General features: G+C 53.5%; 1 protein-coding gene across 4 annotated transcripts in view; it reads left to right on the top strand.

Annotated features, from left to right (window-relative positions):
- Nucleotides 1–24,012, top strand: part of Tspan9 (tetraspanin 9) — a 180,347-nt gene extending 156,335 nt beyond the window's left edge. For all 4 annotated transcript variants that reach the window (XM_021165588.2, XM_021165589.2, XM_029478922.1 and 1 more), the window contains 6 exons: nt 20,546–20,737; nt 21,016–21,090; nt 21,332–21,433; nt 21,989–22,120; nt 22,560–22,643; nt 23,387–24,012. In XM_021165588.2, the coding sequence (XP_021021247.1) occupies nt 20,546–20,737; nt 21,016–21,090; nt 21,332–21,433; nt 21,989–22,120; nt 22,560–22,643; nt 23,387–23,458 (657 nt within the window). In that variant the 3' untranslated portion in view covers nt 23,459–24,012. The remainder of the gene's footprint in view (nt 1–20,545; nt 20,738–21,015; nt 21,091–21,331; nt 21,434–21,988; nt 22,121–22,559; nt 22,644–23,386) is intronic.
- The last annotated feature ends 378 nt before the right edge of the window (nt 24,013–24,390 follow it).

The raw sequence follows: 24,390 nt of genomic DNA, 5'->3' as shown, positions 1-24,390 counted from the left end.
CCCACTCAGGCTTTTGCCACCTTATTTATGAGATTTTCCCTGGGCCACCCACAAAGAATATGACCATTGAGAGCTGCTATAAGGAGAACGGCACTGGAGCCTTTGGTTCAGAGAACCACGCATGGGCTTCTGTTGTCTCAGTGGTAGAAGACCGAAGAGTTTTCAGACCAGATGTCTTGGGGTATCTAGAATAGAATAGAATAACTCCAAAAACTTATTATTAGGTCGCCTGGAGCATAAGGTGAGCGTCTGACATGCACGTGTCAGAAGTCTATGCTGGCCAGCAAGTGCACATTAACAGTTTGGTAGTTCGAGGCCTTGTCATTCTCACTGGTCCCCAGGGAGACCAAAGTCTGTAGAGGGAACAGCTGGGCCAGATCGGTGCTGAGGTGAACCACCCAGGAGTGTGTGCCCTCGACGTTCCCTGGAGCATGCCCTCGACTTTCTGTGAGGTGCAGAGAAGTCTACCTCAGCAGCCAGACTGTGAGCTGCTGGCCAGCCAGCTCCTTTGAGGAGGTGCCTCTTGCCACAGGACTAGACTTGTCTCCTTAATCCCAGTGTCCCCTCTCACCGCCCTTTGTCCTGCATTTCTTCCCACTTGGCTGTTAGAAGCCAGTAAAGTAATGAACACATGAAAAAGAGGGAACAAAGGGGAGCTGGAGAGGATGGGGTACCCCATCTTAAGGCCCACTGGAGGGGCTGAACTTTCTTCATAGAGGTTTGGAGTTTTGAGGAAGGGACCGGCTGCATGTGGCTTTCTCACATCTGCCCTGGGGAAGCCACAGTCCACAAGGCCTGGGTCCCTGAAGTCAAGGCCACAGTCCTGGTGCTGAGCAGGGCCCTGTGAGTGATGGGTGGCGACTGTTGCCCCCAGAGAGGCGGGGGTTGGGTAAGGGAGTGTATTAATAGCAGATGACAGGCCTCACAGTGACTTTAGCGTAATTGTTGATTTGGGGAGTGCCCTGGTTGGAGCTGGTCAGTGAGGGAGGTTAAGTTCGGCCTCTGGCTGATTGGCATCTCATGAGCTGGGTGCTAATCCCTTCAGGAGGTCAGATAAGCTTCCAGCAGCACCAGGTTAACTCTCCGAGGGGTGGGGGGACGACTGCAGAAAGACTCCCAAGTCAGGAGCTTGGCATGGCCTGGAATAGAGCAGAAGCCCTCACGAGTCCACTTCAGGACTGGCTGCTGAAAAAGCAGTCTTTCTGACAAGCAGAAGGTTCAGAGAGAACTGCTGGAGACAGCTCTAGAGTAGAAGAGAGCTGGGACTTCCCCCAGAGAGGCTTTGGGAGACTTTGTGGAGGAGGGGTGAGGGGAAAGTGCCTGCCTTCCAAAACTCTCCTGTTAGGCTACTGGTGGCCTGTGGACTCAGGGTCCCTCTCATCCAGGTTGCTGTGACTCTAGGGTCCTTATCCAGCCTGGCAGTCCAGGGTAAATGGCATTCACTGTACCCTGTCAGGCACCCGCAGCCCACAGGTGGCAATGCCACCCTCCGCCATCCTCCAGAGACCCGTGCACTCGCCACTGGCCTCAGACAGTGCTGCAGTAGTTCTAAACTCCCTTCCCTTCTGCATCCTGGGGGCTGGTTTTCTCCGGAAGTCTCCCACACATCTCCCCCTCCTCAGCGCAGGCTCCTACTCCACTTCTTGTGAGGTTTACAGGCCACACTCGGGCTCTCTTGGAACCTGGTTCTTCTCAGAACTGTAAAGCATGGTCCCTGTGCAGGGCAATGTCACAGCCCTGATGGGCAGTCCTGCACTTTATGGCTGCTTCTCCCTGCAGCACGCCCTCCACCATTACCACACCGAGGCATCCAAGAACAGCAGTGCCTGCGAGTTTCATTATAAACTCAACTAGCTGAAACCCACGGAGACACTGCAGGGATAAATTATACCCAACAAGTTCTCCTGTTCAAACCAGCCCCCTCTGCCGCCTTGTCACCCTTCCTGCTGACATCTCAGCATGGCTCTATAAGCCTACTGCTTGTGCCCTTCCTCCTGCTTGGCATGGCTCCTCCTAACTGCTTCCTGTGAGAGTAGAAACCATGGAGACTTGAGGCAAATGGCGTCCACTGCACATTCCTGAGATGGGGTGCCACCTCATCTCTCCTGTTCCTTTGTACAAGATGCTCCTGAAAGCCAGGCAACTTGCTGACCCTGCAGGATGGGTCCATTGCAGGTGCCTCTTCCTTCCAGGCAAAGGCCTGGCATGGATGGGGCGGAAGTGCTGGGAACCGTGCAAATGCTTCTCTTCGTTTTCCTGGACTGAGGTGTGAACTCTGTGGGGTTGCCTGGGAGACAAAGCCCATAGAAGAGACTCTGGGCCCAGACTTCCTCCTTTGAGATATGGAGGGCAGGACTAGACCGTGGTGGGGAGCAGTCTTGAGAGCCAGGCATCCTGCCTCCCCACTCTGGCTTCCTAGCTGCTGTTTGGCCCTTGATCCCAAGGTAATGTCACTGATGACATTTTTCTTCTTCCATTTACCATTGCACAAAGGCTGGGAAGAGAACCAAGGCAGGGCTGAGTGATTCTATACGTCCCCAGGCTCCTTTTCCCAACCATAGCTGAGAACCAAGGACTTCCCTGTGGCCACATTTCCCTCGGAAGCTCCCCCCACAGACACCCAGGATGCGAGGATCATCTCAGATACCCCTGGTGGCACACCATGTTCCATTCACTGCCTCTTGCCTTCAGCCAAAACCTGGTGTTGATGTGACCAGCACAGAATGGAGATACTGAGGCGGCCAACAGCGCAGAGCCAGAGGGGAACTGATTGGTTTGGAGAGTCCTCCATGTTCCGAGCAGCCCTGGCACGACTGTTCACGCTGCATCAGCCACCCTGCTATTCACCCTATTAGCTTCATTCTCTTGTCTCCATAAATGAGGCATTAAGTCACAGAGAGGTTAAGCCATTTTCCCAAGGTTACACAGCCAGACCAGAGGTTTTAATTCGCCTGAGCCTATTGACATCTAGCCTGATTCTTCTCATCTTTACGTAGTTTTCATTTACTTGACTCTCATTTTGAAAGGGCTTTTCAGGTCCTGTGGTATTTCCCCCACTGCCATCCTGGGGACCTGGAAGGGGCTTTATAAGTCCGATCCACTTGTGTTAAATACCACTTGAGAGGGAACTTCTCAAAAACGGAGACTTCTGAGTTTTGGGCTCTTCTCTCTTTCCCTTCCCTCCTCCCTCCCTTCCAGATGTTTATTGAGCCTGTACCATGTTCTTTGCCCAGTGCAACATCCTGGAGATATGCAAGGAGTCAGCCAGGGGTCCCAGCTCCCACGGGACTCATATTTAGTAGGACAGACAGACAACAGTCAACAGACAGACAGGGCAGATGCAAGGAAAACTCATAGGAGTGAGCCAGCCATGTGGCTGCCCAAGGAGAAATATTCTGGACTAGAGAAACACCAAAGTGCAAGATAATGCGCTGTGCTTCAGACCTAGCAGACCATCAAGAAGATGGAGAGACGAGGAAGGCAGAATCCAAGCCGTGCAGGCCGTGGGAAGAGGTCTGAGATTTGCTCTGTATGAAGGAAGAACCACTGGGGAAATGCAAGCCAGGACCACCTGGCTGCTTCTCAGAGAACGGGTTTCAGAGGGACCAAGGTGGCAGCTGGGAAGACAGGAGATGAGCCCAGAGTTCAAAGGAAGGGTGGTGGCTGTGGTGGAGGTGGAGCGAGTGAACGCATGGTGTGAGTCAGCGTTGTGTTGCTACAACAGAATACACGGGGTAACTACCTCATGCAGAGAGAAGGTTTAAGGGGTTTAAGGGGTTCAAGTCTAAAGCTGGGACTTAGCCTCAGGCCTCTGGTGAGGGTGCCAATGGTGGTGACAGGCAGCATATGCTAGGACAAACTGTCCAGAAGCCAGGAAGCAGAGAAAGAGGAAGAGCTGGGGTCCCACAGTCCCTTTCGAGGGCAAACCCTTTATGGTTGGCCTCCTGCTTGATTCCCCACCTGTTACAGGTCCTAAGTGCCTCTCCAGTAGTGCTCCTGTGGGGACCACACCTGTCCCACACACTTGCTTTCTGTAGGCACACTCTTCAAAGCCATTGTAGCTAGAGATGGGTACTAGGGTCAGTGCCCACAGGTCTTGCTGCTGCTGTTGTGGGATACAGGGAGGAGTTGCTGTGACTCTAGCGTGGGAATCTCTGTTGGGATCCCGGTCAGTGTAAGATGCCTGTGAGAAACAAGGAAGGCAGGAGATGAACATGTCTGCTGCTGGGAGATTTGCTGCCCGGCTTCTGCATGGGGGTCCTCAGGCAGAGCTGAGATTCTGTGAGGCCAGGGCACTGCAGGGCACAGTTCCCAGAGTAGTTCGTGCTTAACCAGTGGCTGGAAAGAATGCAAGATGATTCGATGGTTCATGGATGAGGGACAGGACACCCATTGGTAGACCCAACATTGCATGTCATGGGGGGTCGAGAATTTGTTCCCATCGATCCACAAGTTGCTTCTGGGGAAGAGAAAACTTTCAATGTCCTTGCGCTATATAGAGGGTCCTGCTAGACCCTCAGGGTCCTTGACAGTACCGAACCTGGCCACCAACTGCTACAGTCCAGAACAAGTTGTACCATGCAGAGTCCCAAGCTCTGGAAGTTTTCTTCTTGTGCAAACATGGCTCAACCTGAAAAATAGCTCCTGCAGCTGACTCAATGCAAGGCTCTTGCAGGAGGTTCAGGATAAGCAAGCATAAGGGCTGCCTGTGCGTGGCTGGCTGTGGCAAGCACTTTGGCAAACACACAGGGATCCGTAGGTCAAACCTATTGGTGCAGAGGAAGGGTCAGATTGTCTTCAGCATGTGGGTAGGCAGTGGAGGTCACCATCCTTTCATGGAAGTAGAAGGGTGAGCAGGCTGGTGGCGGGGGTGGGGAATCATAAGGAGACTGGGTCAGAAAATGTCTGCCTTCACAGAGGGACCAGCGCTCTGGACTGCCAGGCATGGAGGTGGACTCAAACAGAAAAGTTAACTGCTGGTTGTGGTTTATAAACAGACTCCACGCTAAGGGGCCATACCTCGTAAGCTGCAGGAGTCTCCCGGGTCATGAAATGAGGCATGGCGTGCCTCGGGATTGTGATGAGGAAGCTGGGTGACCAACCAGGACACCTCATGTTCAGCAGGAAGGATGAGACTGGAAGCAGAGAGGAAGAGGAGAAGGTGATTTCTGGGGATGCGACCTGAGAATTTAGGAGTGGACACGACCGTCAATAACATAGAACATCTTCTCTGTGCTCCTGTTCAAGAGCAGTAGGCGCGTCTCGCGGTCTTCACAGCTGCCTCTGCAGAAGCCTTCGAATCCCACCCTTGCACCTCAGCTCCAGAGTTGCATCAGCTCAGGGTGCAGCTAGAGTTCAGAGCTCAGGTGTTGAGTCCACCGTTGAGCATTTATTCACACTGGCTCCAGGCCCAGGCTTCTGCAATACAGTAGACGGAGAAACATATACCAAAGATACAGTGGGAGGAAAGCGCATTTTTGTTTGTCTTGAGTTTTATAAGACAATCAATATACTACACACACACACACACACACACACACACACACACACACACACACACACCATTCTTCATAGCCCAGGCTGCCCTCAAACTTATGGCCATCCTCCTGCCTCAGGTCCCCAGGGGCTGCGATGGCATGTACAACCCACCGTGCCTGATGAAAGCGTAGTTTTGGAAATGAGAGTAGACACGCCTGATTCAGAAGACATTAACAGAGTGGTTGTGGTATGCTGGTGGCCATTTGCAAGCAAGAGATCTGGGCCTTCTGATTCCCAGGCAGTATGACAGCCTTCTAGTGAAACTGGCTGCCTTCCTCCTGAGCAGCCTAGAGGTGGCCCCAGGCACACACACACACCTGGTGCAGGTGGCTAAGTCCTAGTTTCCAGTGACCACATGACAGGGTGCAGACTGATGACAGAGCCTTCCGTGACTGTTCAGACCCCCACCAGAGCAAGGACCCCCGCCTGATCTGGACTCCCAGGTGGCCGTGACTTTCTGGTTCTTGTTGGCCTGCTCTGTGCGGAAAGGACAGACTGTAGAATCACCTCACCTCGGCCTTTGGCTTTTTTTCCTTGGAGGGAAGCCAGGCTCTGGCTCCCCAGAGCAGCTGGTGCCAGGAACCTTGACGATTCTATCTCCAAGAAAAAAGCTTGTTTTAAAAAAGCAATGTCTACTTCCAGAGCTGCCAAGCCGCCAAGTGGATGGGAGCAGCGTGCCTCCCTGTTGGTTTGAGGGTATCTTCCTGTTAGTTTGTGGGTACCCTGCAGGCAGCACCGTGTATCCCTCCACGCCCAGTGTTAACTTCCTGTGGCTTCTGCGTCTTCCTGGATCCCCACAAACACTCTGTGGAGAGCTTCAGGGAAACTGAGCTGCAAAGTGCGAGCGTCTGCATTCCGCCCTGTCCTCCCCTCTCCAGCGACTGCTCACTCAAACGCTCCCTTTTTGTTGACTAAGCAAAACCCCGAGTAAATGTATTCCTTGGATCTCATATGAAAATGCGAGATAATTGTTTCTTTTCGCTGTTGTCAATATGTTTCAGTTCAGTTCCTTGAACTTTGCCCTCAGCTCCTCCTGCCAGCTCGGTTTAACATATAGGTCNCCCCCCCCCCATTCTCACCCTTTCTAACAGCACCTCACCCCCCACCCATCCCCCATTCCAGGCCTTGGGAGTGATCGAGAGGGGACTGATGGGACTCGCTTTTATAGCTGGGTCCCTGCCTCTGCCTATACTTGATCCAGGATCCCATGTCACTGGGCTCTGTCCAGGTATAGAAATCACCCTGGACTCAGAAGTAATCGATGTGATTAATATCCAGGTCGGGGTATAATTAGCTGTCTTGATTTAATGTCACTGTGGCTTGGAGCATTGCCAGTGTGTCTGTGCTTTTGTGGCTGCTGCCTGAAGCAGGGCAGTGAATTGGCCTCTGATCTTGACCATGGGACCCGATGCTAGGCATCTTAGACCTCTGTTCCCTTCGCCAGGGGATCTTTGTCCTGATGTCGGCTCTCTAGGGCATTGTGATCAGTGATGTTGCAGGCTTAACCTGGCTCAGCGGGCAGTCATCCTTTCCTTACCACTCCCTTCCCTGAGGACAGAAGGGCAGATTCCAGCCTCCTAGCCATGTTGCCAGGTCACTTAGCCGTAGTGTCTCAACCTGCTTATCCAAGATATGGGCCGATGGCATCCTCTCTCAGATCTCATGTAGCTGACAGAAGTGAAATCGGAGGATCTTGGGCTGTCAATGAGTTAGATATTGCTCATATGAGTCTGTTCGCTCGCCCCTGCCCCTGGGTCACACAGCTGATGACTGGTATTCAGTCAGAGCTCAGCACTTTCCTGGCATTGCCTGCAGGCCCACCTGTCTCTTTAACCATAAGCATATGAAAGGTACACACCTCTCCCTATGTGATGGTGGACAGGCAGATGGCCCTTCTCCTGCCATATGCTACAACTCAGTTGGGGCATTTGGGGCTGAGAGCGCTTGTATCCCAGGACATCGGATGAGGAGGTGCCAACTGCTGAGCAGCAAGCTAGTCTGGCTGTGCTGTCCCCTCCCTCCCTCCCTCCTTTCCTTCCTCCGTTCCTCCCTTCTTTCCTCTACCCCTCCCTCACCTGCACTCACACACTAAGTTTGTCTGTTGTCATGAGTGTTGGGGATGGAACAGACAGGGGAGGGGCTCTCACCCTGCATACTCATCTGTAGGCAGAGCATAGCAGGGGCAAAGGTCTGCCCTCCCTTGCCTGGGATGAAGAGGCCTGTGAGTGGTCCAGTAGTGAGCACCATTGCAGGGTAGGGGACAGGGAGCTGGCAAGACTGGAGGCAGAGACATTGGGTGGGTGTGGGGGGGTGTTAGGGGATCTCAGACTCACAGTATGGAAGCCAGACTTGGGGGGCATTTTTATCTTGGGAACATTTATTGTGCCAGTAAATTGACAAGAGTCTGGGTGGCTTAGGTTGTTGAGCACAGGGACTCAGAGTCTTTCCCACCTGCCTTTACCTGTCCGTGTGACACCTGGTTCACCAGCCTGAGGGTGGAAAAAGCCAGAGGGACACATATTAGATTCCCCAACCTCTCCTTCTCTGAGAAGCTTGGTTAAATTGGGGGTACATGGAAAACCGGAGTGTAGCTTGGGATTCACTTTAGCCCCTTCTGGGTCACAGAATGACTTCGAGCCCGCCTGCCCGCCCGCCCTAGCCCGCCTCCTCTTGAGCTGGCTTTCCGCTTATCTTAATTTATTGATGAAAACTTGTTTTACGGTCCAGAGCACAGACGGCAGCAGCTCCTTGCCAAAAGAAAGCACGGTGCAAATCGGGAAAGCAAGCCGCCTCCCGGAGATGGGTGGCTGGGGACCCTGAGGCCAGCAGTGGGGAAGCATGTCTCAGTGATGCGTACTTCACAGTCTACCTGGGGTGACAGGACTGCTCTGGGAGGCCAGTTACTGCCGACTATCAGGCCACCTGGTACGAGGGCAGAGCAAAACAGGGTCCAGCACACAGGACCGCTCTGCCTTCCACCCCCATCGTCCCTGGCTTCAGCTGTTCTGCCTGCCTCCATCACCTGCGTGGATGCCGACTACAGGCCATAAATACCAGTAATGGCTCCCGTTTATAGCTGTATACAAGGCACCGTGCTAGGAAGTTTATTTTCATGAATCTAATTTAATTCTGACGACAGCTCTGGGTGGTATGTAACGTTAATTCCCATTTAAGATGTGCGCACTAGAGAAGCCCCCAGCTGGTAAATGTGAACTTGAAAGCAGCCAGAGTTGCCTCTAGACTTCCTGACCCACACTGCTCCGCTCTGGCCAGTGGCATCCTCTGCGTTGTAGTCTAGCCTTAGGACTTGGGGGGCTCTCAGGGTTGGACTTGGTTCATATACCTGTGGGGCACCTGAGGGGACCTGGCTAGCTGAGGGTGCTGATGGGTGGGGAACTAGCAGGCTTTCCTTACTGCTCTTTTCTGTAAGTTGCTCGTGTACCTCCCACTGAAACTCCATGTCCTTGTGGGTAGTCACAGCATCCCTCTTCGCCCCATCCATCACCCGTGGTCACCAGGTAGATAAAGGCTGGGTGCCAATGAGCTCCAGTGTCCTCCTCTATAAAAGGGGATAGTAACTCTGCACCTGCCAAGACAGGGTTCATGAAAGTGCTCTCTGCAAAACAGACGGCCCAGGGCACTTGCTGTTGGTTTCTGTTCTGAGACAGAGGAGGCTAGAGAAGAGCTGTACACTGGTTTGTTTTGTTCTTCTCTGCTCGTCTCTCAGAAGGACAGTTAGGACTCTGACACACAACCAGCAAAGAGTAGGATCATCTGGGATGAATTACATACCACCTCCACCTCCAGTGTGTCTACCTTGTCCATGGCCTCCCCAGACTGGGGCCCTGACACTCGTCCTCACCTCCACCTTCCTCTGCCCCTCCATTGCTCCTAAAACTGCCTAGGTCACAGCTGCTGGTGGGGAGCCCTGGTCTGGGAGCCCTGCCACAGCACCCTGCTTGCGTTTCCCACCCTGGTCGGTGTCCCAGCTCTCCACGCTGCTTAACACACCATTCCCACTTCTGCCAACTCATGTTGAGTGAAAAAGAATAAAATAAGCTTTGGAATTCTCTAGGTCCGTAGGAGGCACACTCAGTCACAGTGGTGAGATTGGGAAGATGGTAGATTGCGTTGGAAACGTAGCCTCCTGTCCACTCATGTGCAAGCAAAGACAGGCCGCTCAGCTCCTCAGATTCTTAATCCCATGAGTTAAAGACTTGGGGAGATAAGAGAAACTACCTCTGGTGGCTCCAGCTCCTAACTGGGCATGAAGACTTGATCAGTGCTGTCTTCATCCTTGTTGTGGTCCCTCCATCCCTCTGTCATCACGTCCCCAGCATTGTCGTTAGCCCTTCTTTCTTGCACTGAGCCACACCAGTAGCGCTGCATAGTACTAAGCTGGGTTTGGCTTCTCAGATGAGTTGCCCCATGTGGGACTAGGAGAGTGTACCTCCAAGCCTGCTAACACAAGGCACCATGTCTCGTCTTCCTTCCTAAAATAGGTCTGTGTTCAAGGGATTCTCCTCACTCCTTTTAGGAGCCCAATGGAAAGCTTAGGTATGGTAGCCACGGTGGCTGGCCATTTGCTCTTTGGCTTCTCTGTGCCCTGGGTCCATCATCTGTGCCTCCTTGAGTTGGGAAGAGTGGGTGGGGCATCAGAGACGAGGTACTCCGATGGGGTTGATGCTCAGTAGCCCCCGAGTTCTTGACCATGACCTTTACAAGGAGGTGGCAGAGATGGGGTGAGACAGAGGCTCTGTGGGCAGGGCTTGGCTCTACGTGCAAGCTGCGTGAGCATGACTGAGTATGCTGGGTAACACTGGGGATCCATCAGCTTTCAGCAAGAGTGGCCGTGTACATCTCGGAAGGAGAAGGTGACCCACAATTCCATCTCACACAGCAGGCCAGGCTCTTGGCACACGTTGAGAGGGATCTCAGGTCATCACTTAAGTTGGTGCTGAGACCATCTCTGGCAGAGACCAGAGCCTAACTGGCCATGTCCCCCACAAAGCATGTCAGAAATGCCACTCTTCTGGCGTGGGTGGGTGCAGCTCTGGCTGGCAGTTCAGTCAGCCTGTGGGCCTCTGATCCTTCAAGAAGACAGATCACAGGCTGACTGTGCCAAAGGGCTAAAGCAGATTGCATGCGGTCTCAGGCGAGGGACAGACCTGATGGTTTGCTGATTTCTCTCTGTGTAGTTACAGTGTCATTTCCTTGACTCGGGTGGCCAAAGATTCATACTTGTGCTGGCCTTCCCTATGGTGAGGGACAGAGATAGTGGCACAAAATGACAAAGTGCTGTCACCATATAGCTTTTTCCCATGTCTGGAGGTGGGGCAAACTTTCCCAATGCAGGTGAACAGGCTCTGGCCCTGTTTGGGGGGGGGGGAAGGGAGGAGGGAGGTGAATCACAGGCAGATTGAGCTCTGCCATAGGATGTAATGTGAGCTCATAGTCCCCTTGTTCCTTGTTCCCCACACTTTCAAAAAGTTTGAACAACAGCCCAATACCTTGTGCAGTATTTATATGCCAAGGAGCTCCAGGCACACAGCAGGCATCTGCCTGCTCATCCCTGCAGTGTCCACAGTGCTGAGAGGTGCTTCTTTCTGTCTCATTCAGAGAGCAGGGAAGCATCGGAAGGCTCAGGCCGCCTGCCAGGGTGCACTACCTCACCAACCCTTGGTTTCTGGTCCTGAGGTTAGGCTGCCAATGGTCCTGCCTCCTCCCAAGGTGAGATATGTGACCACTACCTATGATGTCATCCTTCCACTGCCTCCCTGACAGACCCAGCCATGGCTCCTAGCACTGATGCTTCCCCCATTGCCTATCATGAAGCACACATGGGAACAGAGCAGAGATACTTGTGTCTTCAGTGTCTTTTCCCTAGGTTTTGGAAGCTCTGGCAAGCACTGGAGTCTCCAGGGCTGCCCACTTCGCAGTGACCTTGGAATGGAGATGGCACCTTGACTGTGGTTCCAGTCTGCGTCCGCAGCTCTTCCCTGCTGTAAAAGCATGGGGATATGTGGCCCCAGGGTACAGATGAGAGCTACTGTCTCCTTCCCTCCCCCCAGCCCACCTCAGCATGAAACACTAGCCTAGCATTAGGTCCATGGCCAGGTAGGTTACTGGATTTGGGGTGGCCTGAGGCACCATGCTGTTAACTGCTGAACAAGGGCTGGGGAGGGTGGGGAGTAGGCATTCCAGAGGTCACGGAGTTCCCTTCTACCAAAGGACCATTTTTAGTCCAGTGCACTGGTTCAGGAGGCAGAGAGCTGGGAGTCCATGCCTGGTATCAGCATTCCTCTTGGGACATTTTCCTGGGCCTGCCCTGTCTGTGTTAACCCATGATCTCCTGTGCGTTCTAAGGTGCAGGGACAACAATCCAAGGAGCATGCCTGTTGAGTGAAGCTTTCAGTCTGGGGACTCAGACCCTGACTCCTGCTGCCAAGCACCAGCGGAAACTGGTTGGATTGGTGAAAACCGGGGAACATAGAGTCATACAAGTATGCCCTGGTATACCTTCTCCCTGACACCTGTCCAAGCCCCATCTCACCTGAAGCCGGTGGCTACCAGGCTAGACAGAACTCTTGGCCCAGAAGGTGCCTGATTGGGAAGAAAGCGCGCTTCTGCCAGGGTGCACCAGTGTGGGAGGGTCAGCAGTAGTAATCAATGTTTATGGACTGTTGAGTGATCGCTCTCCCTATACACGGCTGACAGGTGCTCTGCGTCATCTGGGGCTCTTTGCCATCCCAGCCACACATCATCTTGTGGCCCTTCTGGGAGCCGATCCTCAAGCTTCATGCTTTCAGGGCACGGGCACACTTGGGGGCAGGTGTGACACCCCCACCCATCTTAGTGTCCAGCCACATGGGACACTACAGCCCACTTCAACAGGTGGAGAGACACTAGCTTCTGAGAAAGCTGATGGGCCTGGGAAGGGTGTGCATCAGAGCATCCACCCTGAGCAGGCGCCCTTTCCTCCTGGGGGTAGTGAGCCTGTCTTTAAGGGCTGTGTTGGAACAGCACAGGGTAGGTGGTGAGCAGTCCTTGCCCTTTGCTCTCTAGGACCAGCATCTTCCTGCGCCCTTCAGTGGGCTTTGAAGCCCAGGACAGATCCAGATTGAAACCTGTTCACACTGGGTCACCCTTGAACCCTACCAACCCCATGTAGAGAGCGAGGCACTGATTCCATATGCCAAAGCCAGACCCCAGAGTCCCATCAGATGAGTCATACTCCAACAAAGGCACCATGACCCTCCCAGAGACAAGAGGACAGCAAGCCCCGAGTGCCACCGGTGGGAGGTGGTGACTGGGTTTTACCTCTGCCTCGGCCCTTAATGCACAGAAGAGTGACAGATGCTGTCCTTGGGCCTTGCCGGATTGTCCTTGATGTGGCTTTTCCCATCCCCACATAGGTACTAAAACACAACTGGGCTCACTCTGTACTTGGGGGACAGGGGGTTGTGGGGAAATTAGGGAAGAGGTGACAAGATTGTGCGAAGAGACTTGACACTCTGGAGTCATATTCAAGAGCAGCGCACACACACACCCCAAGCACACACCCCAAGCACAGTATTCTTAGCGTCAGTACAGAACTAGCCCGTGCTGGAATCATCAAAATGTAACTGGGTTGTAGGTTGCAGGTGCCTTATGCAATGTTTATTTGGAGGAAAATTAGGCTTAGAAATATGGGTGTGATCTCCCTGTCACCCCTGAGCTGGGGACTGTGGAGTGGAGCTGTGAAGAAATTGGAGCTTGTGAGGAGAACAGCATCCAGTGAAGAATGGCCAAGGAATGGTCCTATTCAGTTTGAAATTCTGCACACACTCAACAGGCGGCCGAGCTGCCGAGGCCACCAGTCAAACCAATGGCGCTTACAACGGGCTGTGCCCATGCGAGAAGTGCAGAGCTCAGCTCCGAGGGTGGGAGGGGAGCAGTGCCGGTTCCCTCCAGTTAGAGTGACTTTCACTGTGAGACAGATGAGCAGCAGAGGGTGACTCAGAGGTGAAGGATGTAAAAGCCCTTTCCTAGGCCAGGAGACTTGGGAGAGAGCGTCGCTAAGTACACATGCTCAAATATTTAAAGGCCTGTCACACTCGTTCCTGGTGAGCCTCTCGGAAATGAGGACTGATGCATGTTAGCCACAGGGAAGTGGGATCTACAGTTAATAGACTCCTTCCCTGGAGTTATATGGAGGGAACTGGAATGCAGACTGCAGGCAAATGCCTCAGATCAGATGTAGGGGGGCGCTTCATGGCTGCCTCCCCTTTGGCCCCAGCAAATCTCTACAGCCACCATCCTCCTGCTGGCTGGGTGACTTTGGCAGAAGATTCTGACTTTCTCCTTTCTTTTCCCTGGGTATGGAATTGGAAACGTGCTCCCCAGCTCCCCTCCTCACCAGCCAGCAGCCCGTCTGCCTCTCTTTATGACTATGAGAATGAATGAGCTGCAGAGCCCTCGGAGGGAGGGAAGAGGGCTGCTTGCAATACAAAGTAGTAGCCCCTCTCCCACCCTGGTGAGTGGAGCAGATCCTCTCTGCTCCCCACTGCAAAGTTCTTAGCAGGTTGGCCTCTTTCAGGGCCAAGCAGCCTCTTAAAGGAGCCAGTGTGTCAGGCGGTGCAGTTAAAATCGTCAGGATTGTCTCTCTTATTTACCTTATCTGCTAGTTTATTAAATGCCATTATGTCTTGGGCACCGGGAAAGCTGTGAGCCCTTGTGTTCCCATGTCTCCTGCTGTCCAAGAGGGGTTGCAGAGGCCCGGGGATGGTGTAGCGCCACTGCTGGAATCTACACTCAAGAGACCATGTCTGCAGCAGCTCTCTTCAGGTATAGGAGGTAGTGAGGCTGAAAAGGCCAGTGGTGTGCAGGGCTGTGTGCTAGGCTGGGGCAGGCAAGCACACCTCAGCCATGTTAGGAGTTCCTGACGGGGTACTGGGGCTTCCAGGAGCAGAGACGACAGGGTTTACAGGGAGCTTCTTTTTTGAGTGTGGATGTGCATGTGCTCCTGTTCCTGAGCTGTGCCCTGCTCAGGCCGCTCGCCCACCCACTCAACCCCCTACCCACCCACCCACCCACCCATCCACTCACCAGCTCAGTTGCTGAAGAAACATTCAGTGTCCCAAGTATTTTCTGGGTCCTGTGGTGGAAGGACAGTGGAAGAGCATGAGTCTGGTCCTCAAAAGGAGCTGTTTTTTTTTGCGACAGAAGCCTTGGGTGGGGGCTAGCATGAACTCATGGCCATGCCCTGGATCAGTCCACTCTGGGAGGGCCCACCTTTTCCCTTGTGAAGGGCTGGGTGGGTGGAGGTGATATGGAGTCTGACTACATAGGGATAGAGTACCCAGACAGGGGTGAATTTGGAGCAGCCATGGCCCTGGAGAAATGGGTGCCTGTGTGGATGTCCTACCTGGGGGCAGAAATATGGGTTGTTAACCTGATCAGTCAGTCAGTGTAGCCAACCTGAAGATGAGATGTGGGCGGTTAGTATGTGGCTAGCAGTGAGGGGAGTTTGGTTGCAGGGCTAGCTTGGCGTGTCCACATTACTTTGGGGGCCTCCGTTTACCTGCTAGGCATGTGCTGGGTGAGTTCCTAGGAGACGAAGAAGCCTAAGACAGGCTGATAGACTCTGTCGTCTAGGGAGCCTGCACCTTTCCTTTTGCAGGCCTAGGACAAGGTCCAGATGGCTGCAGTGCCATGGACAAGGCTGGAGTGCCATTCTTGACCATGAAGACATATCGTCTTCATGAACAGGGCAGACCAACATCCCAGCCTTGATGGGCTGGGTGCAGACATTAGGTTAGGGGTTTGTCTTATTAAGTTCGTATGTCAGTTTCTTTGCAGCCCTGAAATGAAACTTTTGAGAGGCCCTTGGTTGAGTGAGCTACAGAGGAGGCTTCTAACTTAGGAGCCACCGTAGCTTGCTCTTGCTTAGAGACAGGTTCCAACCAGGACTGGACCACACGAAGGAACTGAAGACCCCACTTGGTTGGTGCTTATATTGGCTGAATCCTGATACTCCTGAGTCACTCTGCCTCACCCCAGATTCTCCAGTCTCCGGTTCTAGGGTCATCTCGGCTGAGACAACCCTCTGGTTTTAGAATGGAATTTTCTCGAATGCCACCTACTAAGCTCTCTGGCATCCAGCTTTGGCTGGGCTACCATGGCCTTATGCTTCCTGAATGGTCCCCACCATGGGAATAGGGGTGGTTCCTGCCCTCCTCCTGCCTCACCCTGGCCCTGGTATTCAGACTTTAGAGCTGGTTTCCTGTCTTCATGTCCCTACTGCCCAGGGCAGGCCTTGTTCCTCAACCCCACAGTAAACCTGTGTCTGAGGTCACCTCCTCTCTCTTGCCCACAGCCGTCTACTAGATGTGAGCTCTGGCCAGCTTCTGACCTAGCCTGAAGTCTCCCAGAGAGTCTGTGCCATCTTACCATCCTTTTCAGGGGCACCAGGGAGAATGGGAGTGCTCTCCCTAGCGGCAGTGTTCTTAAAGAATTAAGGGGCACCTGGCCTGTGGGGGGGGGGAGGGAAGGGGGCGGCTCAAGACAGGGTTTTCAGCCTCTTTGGTATCAGGAGCTAAATAGTTCTTTGTGGTAACTTATTCTGAGCACTGTAGCTTGTTCAACAGTGTCCCTTGGCCTCTGTGCTCTACATGCCAAAAGCATTTCCCCTTTGCTCTCCCACTTCAGTTGTGACAATGGAGGTGTTTCCAGGTGTCCCCAGCAAGCAGGAACTCTCCTCTCTGAGATCCACGGGTCTAGGGGGGCAGAGGCAGCATTCCTGAAGCTTGGCTTGGCCTGGGTTAGACGTGAACAGGTCAGAGGTCCAATCCAAACCACAGTTTAAAGAGGATCTGGCCTTGGGGGAACTACACAAGACCTACGTGAGGACGGAGACATTTTGAAAAAGGGCTCCAGCAGCTTTCTATAGGGTAAACTGAAAAGCATGTCCAGGAGAGACAGATGGGTCTAGTGTGGCTGGGGGAAGGATGTCTGGGTATCTGTTACTGGCAGGCAGGTCTCCTAGGGAGTAGCAGACAGAGAAGGAGTAGCACCTGAAGCTACAGAGTGGGCTTTCATCCCAGCCTGGCAGTGCCTTTCAGGTCTCCCTAGGAAAACGAAGTCCCACTTTGTTTTCTTCTTGCCCGGAGCCTCAGGTGGGGCTGGGTCGTGCAGTAGAATGTTTATGTCAACAGGAGACCTCCCCTTCCCAACCCCAAGGACATGGGTCACATTATGCATGTCCTGTGGCACAGCAAGTTGCCTGAGAGAACTAAAGGGGGCCCAGTGGGGATGGGAATGGATCTGGGGGCTTTGGAAGGAGACTGTGCAGGAGTCTGGCTCCCCTTCTTATGCTGGGACTGCCTGGATCTCAGCCTAGTGATACCTCAGGTGGGAAGTAAGATGAGACATGAGTATGGGGATTCAGGCTCCTAAGCTGATGCCTGCAAAGCCTAAAGACCGCGTTGAATGTCATGGGGTGTGAAGTCAGAGAACCAATTGGGAGAAACATGGCCCGGGGCGGGGGCGGGGGGGGGGGCTCTGAACTGCTGAAGTTTCCCATGGACATGCTCAGGGACATCACAGGAGCTCCCCAAGAATAGAGGGGACCCAGCAGACCTGCTTCTGATGAGTGGGATGGAGGAGACTCTGCCCCATAGGCGCCCTGGAGGCCAGCAGCAGCAGCAGGATGGTGGGGCATTTTACAGCCCCAGGAGTCCCCAGGCCAGGCTCCTCCATCCCAAACGAATACCTGCCCTGGAGGGTATTCGGTTACTCATTCTAGGGTCCGATTTATAGAGCCATAAATCTTTGGTTCAAAATCATGAAATTTCCAGGGTATGATTAATGAAAGAAAAATTGAGACGGCAGCTCAGAAAACTGACGGGATTGAAGAAAGACCGGGCTGGATGCAAGTTTAGGGCATCATGGGCCAACCCAACAATCTTCTGAACCAGACTGGAGCGCCACCTAGTGGTCGCATAAGGCATTCACGCGCGCCCATTCCTGCTGCAAGGTTTTGAGGTGATAGTGTCTCGCTCTGATTCTAGGAACCTCAACATGGTCTCATTGAGGTCACTCTGGTGCAGAAGCCATTATGTGCTTCTGGTCCCCTTCAGCTCTTCGAAAAGCTCTATGGCTTAGAAATTGTGTGTGTGTAGTCTGGGCCATTCTGTTTTCCCATTTATCAGGATTCTCTTCAGTCCTCAAACCCTGCTCACTCTGAACACCGCCTGTGTCCCATGGAACCGTGTCTCATCACTCCTGCATACTCACCTGATGTGTGGCCACCAGCTCTTCCCTAGTCACTGCAGGAGTCCCTGCCTATGCTCTGTGCTCACTGCCTCTTGTCCTCAGTGGCCTCTTTGGGGAATAGCAGCTGGGATGCCTGTCAGAAGCATCTTTTATCTCATGTCACATTCAGCCCTGGGGCAGAACACCCACGTCGTCCTACTACCTTCAGGGTCCTGTTCTATCTGTCCCCTGGCTGTGATCCCTCTTTTATCTTCTGTCTACCACATCCCACTGCGGTCAGTCTGTGGCTGTCACATAGCAGCTTGTCCCTCCTTGGTGGACAGGCACGGTCCTAACTTGAGGCCTTTTAACTTGATGTATCCTTTTCGGAAGCATTCTTGCCTCTTTATATGGACACTCGATCATTTCATTTATCTGTGCCTGTATTGGTCATATGTGTTTGAGATCATGAGAATCTCCTTTCTGTCTAGGCAGGGCCTTGGCCAGGGCTGGTCACTGCTTCCTCCTGGCCCTGGCATTTGATGGCCGTGTGCCTGGTTAGAGTCTGTAGGCTGTATTTGTGAAGGAAACGCAGCTCCTAGAAGCCGATGCCCCTTCCCCTCACCCTGGGTGTCTATGAGTGTGGACTTCCTTGTCTGTGCATGTTTCTTCCCTGCTCCCATGCTGTCCTCACTATACATAGTTCTGGCTATCCTGGAACTCACTCTGTAGACTGTAGACTGGCTGGTCTTGAACTCACCAAGATCCACTTGCTTCTGCCTCCCAAGTGCTGGGATTAAAGACGTGAACCACCACTGCCAAAGTAGGGTTTATTAGAGTCCTTTACAGACTGTGGTCCAACAATCCCAACAATAGCCATCTCCTCCAAGAATCCAGTAGTTGTTCAATCCATGAGTCTGGCTGTCTCAGCTGATTTTTAGTAGATACCAGAATCCAGAAGAAGCAGGCTGTAATAGCAGTGAAGGCATGCCTGCAATGGCGAGGGCAAGCAAGCAAAGAGCAAGCACTTCCTTCGTCTATGTCCTTATATAGGTATGTAGCTGCCACCAGAAGGTGTGGCCCAGATTTAAAGTGGACCTTTTCACCTCAAAAGATCTAGATTCAGGGCGGGTCTTCCCACTTCAAATAATTCAGTAAAGAAAAATCCCTCACAGGCATACCCAGCCTCTTGAGTTTGAGTTAATTTTCGATTGATAGCCAAGAAGAGGAGCCATCATATTATTCCATGGAGAGGAACCTGTACCCCTGGAGTGTGTGAGGTCGCAAAGCCAGGGCAGGCAGAGCAGAGGGGAAGCCCACACCTGTGACTCTCGAGTCCTTACTTTTTCACTCTGTATGGAAAATTGTCTTCCACGTCAGGCCTCCCTCATGTCCACCTATCCTTTGGTGATTGCTCCCTCCAACTGGTGACTCTGACTGGGATAGCGATGGCCTCTTCTAAACTCTTGTAGCCATTATTTGGCGCCATTGCATCCTGGTAGATGCTGTGTTTTTATTGCCCCTGTTCAGCTGGAATGGAGGCCCCTGGAAGGCAGGTCTCTAATGTGGCTCCGTAGCTTTTCTGGCACAGAACGCTGTGTGTTGTCGGTACTCAATACATATTGGCTGACTGATGGATTGGCTCCACGGACTCAGCATGCTCCCCTGGAGCTGGGGTGGGAGTGGGGAGAGCAGAGCAGAGAGTGTCAGCTCAACAGAGCATCAAACAGTGCAGGCGGGGAGGTTTGCAGCTGTGAGTGGGGTGCTCTCCCAGGCAGTGCTGCTGGCTTTAGTTATAGCTCAGGGGGCGCTGGTGGAGAGGGTCAGTTTACAGGCCCACTCGGTCTGTGAATGGTGAGGTGTGTTAATTCTTATTGCTTTGATGAAATACCTGACAAAGGCAACTTCCGGGGGGGGGTGTTTTTGTTTTTGGAGATTTTTGTGGTTCACAGTTTGAGGGGACAGCCCATGGGGCTGGAGAAGGTATGGCAGCAGGAGCTTGGAGAGAGCTGTTTACATTCTACCGTTAGGGAACACAGAGAGATGCTTGCTCTCTGCTCCTTTCTCAGTGTATTAACCCAAGGGATGGTGTTGCCCCCATTCAGGCTGTGGGTCTTCCTGCCCCAGTAAGGGCTTTCTGGAAACAGCTGCATAGACACATGCAGAGGTGTGTTTCTATGGTGGCGCCCACCAAGATGCCAATGAAGATGCCACCAACACAGGAGGACAGCGTGGCCACCTGTGTCCTGCCCCTTAGCCAGTCCATGAGCACCTTTTATCCCTCTACCCATGGACTTGCTTTCCAGGCTTCAGAGAACAGTGGTTACGTGACCCTTCTGTTCAGGGTAGTGGGAAACACTCACTGAGGTTTTGGCTTTAAGAGCCAGTAACCTGGGTTCTCCCCCGTAGACCAACCAGTCATACCCAGGCCCAGCCTCCCTTCTGAGCATGGGGTCCTCTCTGCCCAGAGGAGTAACCTGACACACATTTGTGTAGTTTTCTGGTTTCCCCCTTCATCTCACTGAACACTGAAGTTGATCTTCAGAGAGACCTCATGAGGTGTATGAAGCTGCCTCGTCCCATTTACTGTAGGGGTGACCGAGGCATGCAGTGACAAGGGGGCATGTCATAGGCTTTGGGTCTGTGACAGCGCCTGGCTTTTTATAATCATTTTGTATCTCAGAGTCAGTGGTGAGAGACATGCATGGGGTGGGGTGGTCTGGGAGATGAATGTAAGAGCTGTGTTGGTCTAACCAGTTTCTTCTCTCTCCAGCTCTGTGGCTGTGGGCTGCTCGGAGTGGGCATCTGGCTCTCTGTGTCCCAAGGCAACTTCGCCACCTTCTCCCCCAGCTTCCCCTCGCTGTCTGCAGCCAACCTCGTCATCGCCATCGGCACCATCGTCATGGTGACGGGCTTCCTGGGCTGCCTGGGGGCCATCAAGGAGAACAAGTGTCTGCTTCTCAGTGTAAGTTGGACCTCACGTTCCCTTCGTTGCTTCCTGGGGCTCCCTAGCTGAAGTCCACAGACATTGCTTCAAGAGCGTTCTGTCCCTAGCCCTTCCTGTCCCCCTCTCTCTTTGACACATGCCTGGGTTTGTTTAGGAGTGGGTGATGCCCACTTCCAGGCTCCCAGCCTGGAAACCCTGCCCATCCCTTATCCTCCCTCCCCTGCCCCATTCTCTGTCACCACCCACCCCGGCCATCACCACTCCCCTGGACCCACGCTTTGCACTTGTCTTTCCAGTTCTTCATCGTGCTGTTGATCATCCTGCTGGCAGAGTTGATTCTGCTCATCCTCTTCTTCGTCTACATGGACAAGGTAAACCTTGCAGAGGCAGGCAAGATGAAAAGTCGCCTGACCCCAGGGCTGGGCCAGGGGAATGGCTGGCTAACAGATCCTGCAGACTGGTCTGCAGGAGGCCTGAGGGCCCCACCCTAGCCACTTCCCCTCCCCGTCTGGAAACACTGCTCCAACATTCCCAGCTGGCCCAGTCTGGGTTAGGGAGGAGGGCCAGTGACCTGGTCTCAGCTGACCTGTGGTGTTTCCCCTCCTCTGCCAGGTGAACGAGAATGCCAAGCAGGACCTGAAAGAGGGGCTGCTGCTCTACAACACAGAGAACAACGTGGGGCTCAAGAACGCCTGGAACATCATCCAGGCTGAGGTGCGGCTCCAGTCTGTGCATGGCGTAGGATGGGGCAGCCATAGTGCACTTGTGCTGTTGGGAGAACCACCTGCACTGGACACTTGCCTAGACCTGAAGGGAGATGCTAGCATGGGATGCTGCCGGGGAGGGGTAAAGAGGTGGGCGCACGAGGCACATGATGTGGGTCTCAGGAGTGGGCGAGCCCAACATGGTGAATGACAGGAGTCACCAGATCAAGTTTGGCTCAGGTGACAGGCTCTGGTAGTGACAGGAATACAAGTCTCTGTTGCCTGATGCACACCCCACATAGACCCTGGCAATCAGCTTGGGAGGGTCTGTACCACAAAGGAAGGAGGTCAAGGCACTGGTGAGCAAGTATTGGGCTGGGCTCCACATCTGGTGCTCAGCCCAGAGGGACAGCAGCCTTTCTGGTGTAGGAAAGAAGAGTCACTCACTACCTCTGGGGGCCCTGCTGCAGCTCAAGAGGGGACAAGGAGACGTTTTTTTCCCCATCCCTCTGTTCTTGGGTAGCTGCCTTGATGGGGTTGACATATCTGGCCTCATGCCCCACAGATGCGGTGTTGTGGGGTCACTGACTACACAGACTGGTATCCGGTGCTCGGGGAGAATACAGTTCCTGACCGATGCTGCATGGAGAATTCCCAGGGCTGTGGGCGCAACAGCACCACCCCCTTGTGGAGAACGGTGAGGCTCACTGATCCCATGTGCGCTGGATGTGCCTGGCAGCAGGAATGATGGGAATTAGTGCATTGTGGGATGGAGAGAGGGGTATACTGGAGTGAAGCCAGCAGTGCTCTCTCTCTCTCTCTCTCTCTCTCTCTCTCTCTCTCTCTCTCTCTCTTTGTGTGTGTGTGTGTGTGTGTGTGTGTGTGTACATGCACGTATGTGCGGACCCACACTTGGGATTCAGAAGGTAAGGGGTTGGATGGGGTTTAGGCAGTGCAGCTGCCTGCTGTAAGTGGAGCCTGGGGGTTGGATGTTGCTTCTGGGGAGGACCAGGGCCTAAGGGTAGTAACGGACTAGAATTCAGAATAAAGACAGGGGCTAGGGCAAAATGACGGAAGGGTTGGGATGGCCCCAACCAGTGTCATGCCAGGACCTTACCCTGTGGTTCACCCCCCAGGGATGCTACGAAAAAGTGAAGCTGTGGTTTGATGACAACAAGCACGTGCTAGGCACCGTGGGCATGTGCATCCTCATCATGCAGGTGAGGGGACCCTGGGCACCTCGACTCTGGGTAGAGGTAGACTCAAGCCGGAGCCACTACCAGGCTGCAGGGCTCTGAGTGAAGCCACAGGCAATGGGCAAAGGTGGTGCTCAGTGCTAAGCGGGGCCCTGACATGCTCCGCATGAGAGCTGAAGGTGTTCAGTGTCCCCGGGTCACCAGCTTTACAGATGACATGTGGCACCTTGGGTGAAGCCACAGGTAGCCCCTGCCTGCACCTCTGTGTCTCCACCTGCTTTCAGGGTTTTGGCTGAGGAGCATAAATGGGATTTGACGTTGTTCAAGACACTTATCCAAGACATCACTTCACGTGTTCTAGAACCACAGAACTTGTTGGCATGAATGCCAATGACTCAAACACCCCCTTGCTTTCTTCTTTGCTCTCCTACCTCAGCTCCTCTTACCTCCATGGAGGGTCAGGTCCTGTATGCACTCTGCCTTCTCCCCACGCCTCAGGAATGTCATTGGGTGACTAGCTTGGGATCTCTGGTCTTATGCACACGTGGTTCAAAGGGACTGAGGTCCACTCACCTGTGTGCAGTCCCAGGCTAGGTCTCCAGGGTGGCCTCCCAGACCATATTTCCTTTGTTTTCTGGCTCATTTCCCAGCACACCAGGTTATGCACACTTTACAGTAGGTTCTCTAGGGTAGCCCCAAGCGATGAAACGGAGGTCTGACCCCAGGCCCCAAGAGCATCCCTTTAAAGTCCCCGTCTTCTCTTCCAGATCCTGGGAATGGCCTTTTCCATGACTCTGTTCCAGCACATCCACCGGACAGGTAAAAAGTACGACGCCTGAGGGTGTGGCAGCGCCGGGCTCCACCCGGACACTGTGCGTGCCAGGGAAGAGGACCCGAGTCGTGTCTCCTGCCTGCTCTCCGATGGCCACCCTGCACCACCTGCCAGCCTGCCCTCATCCTTGGCCTTAGACCTCATGGAGGACAGAGGCCCAGGGACGAGGCATCATGCAGAGACCTCAGGGCTTGGGCAACTGGATTCCTGCACCTGCAGACTTGCCAAAGACGCCGGGGCAGGCAGGGTGTCAGCGAGGAAGCCCCTTCAACGATGGGTTTCTGCCCCTGGCCTTCCTCACACTGACACTTGTTCCTCTGTGGGGTGGAGAGTCTGCCCCATGGAGGCCACTGCCGTCCATGGCTGCCCAGCCAGAGAGTCTGCCAGGGTGCAGTGTGGCACCGCCAAGTCAGGCCCCCTGGAGCACCCTGCCCGGGTTTTTATACTATAGTGTAACTTTTTTTTTATTTTACTCTGATTATGATTATTCAGGAATATTATCTCTCAGATAAGTTTAGGGTTAGCTCTCTGATTTATAACTTTTTACTGTGTTGATTTCCATAATGGTTTGAGTTTCCTTTTCCTGTGGGTGGGGATGGGTAGAGAGAGAGGAACTCCGTCCACGTTCAGTCAGGACACACCACTGTGCAACACTCACGAGGCTGGAGGTAGGGTGAGAAGTGCCAGCCATTTTCCAGGGCTCACCTTGAGGGAGAGGATGCAGCCATGATACGGGGCCCTGCCAGGCCTGGAGACCATGGATGAAGGCCAGAAGAGGCTGGTGGCATACACAGCATGGGCCATCCTACTCTGGGGTGAGAGGATGTTGCCTGAACCGGGGAGCCACATCAGCAGGGCATGCTTAGGTCAGGGGACAGTAACACGCTTTGCTGGGAGGAGGGGCAGTCAGAACAGTTTGTGTCATTTCCTCTTCCTCCC

This window comes from Mus caroli, chromosome 6 (assembly GCF_900094665.2).
Source record: "Mus caroli chromosome 6, CAROLI_EIJ_v1.1, whole genome shotgun sequence".
NCBI classification, from domain to species: Eukaryota; Metazoa; Chordata; class Mammalia; order Rodentia; family Muridae; genus Mus; species Mus caroli.
The sequence above is the reverse complement of the archived record's forward strand: the minus strand, read 5'-3'. Positions and strand labels throughout refer to the sequence as shown.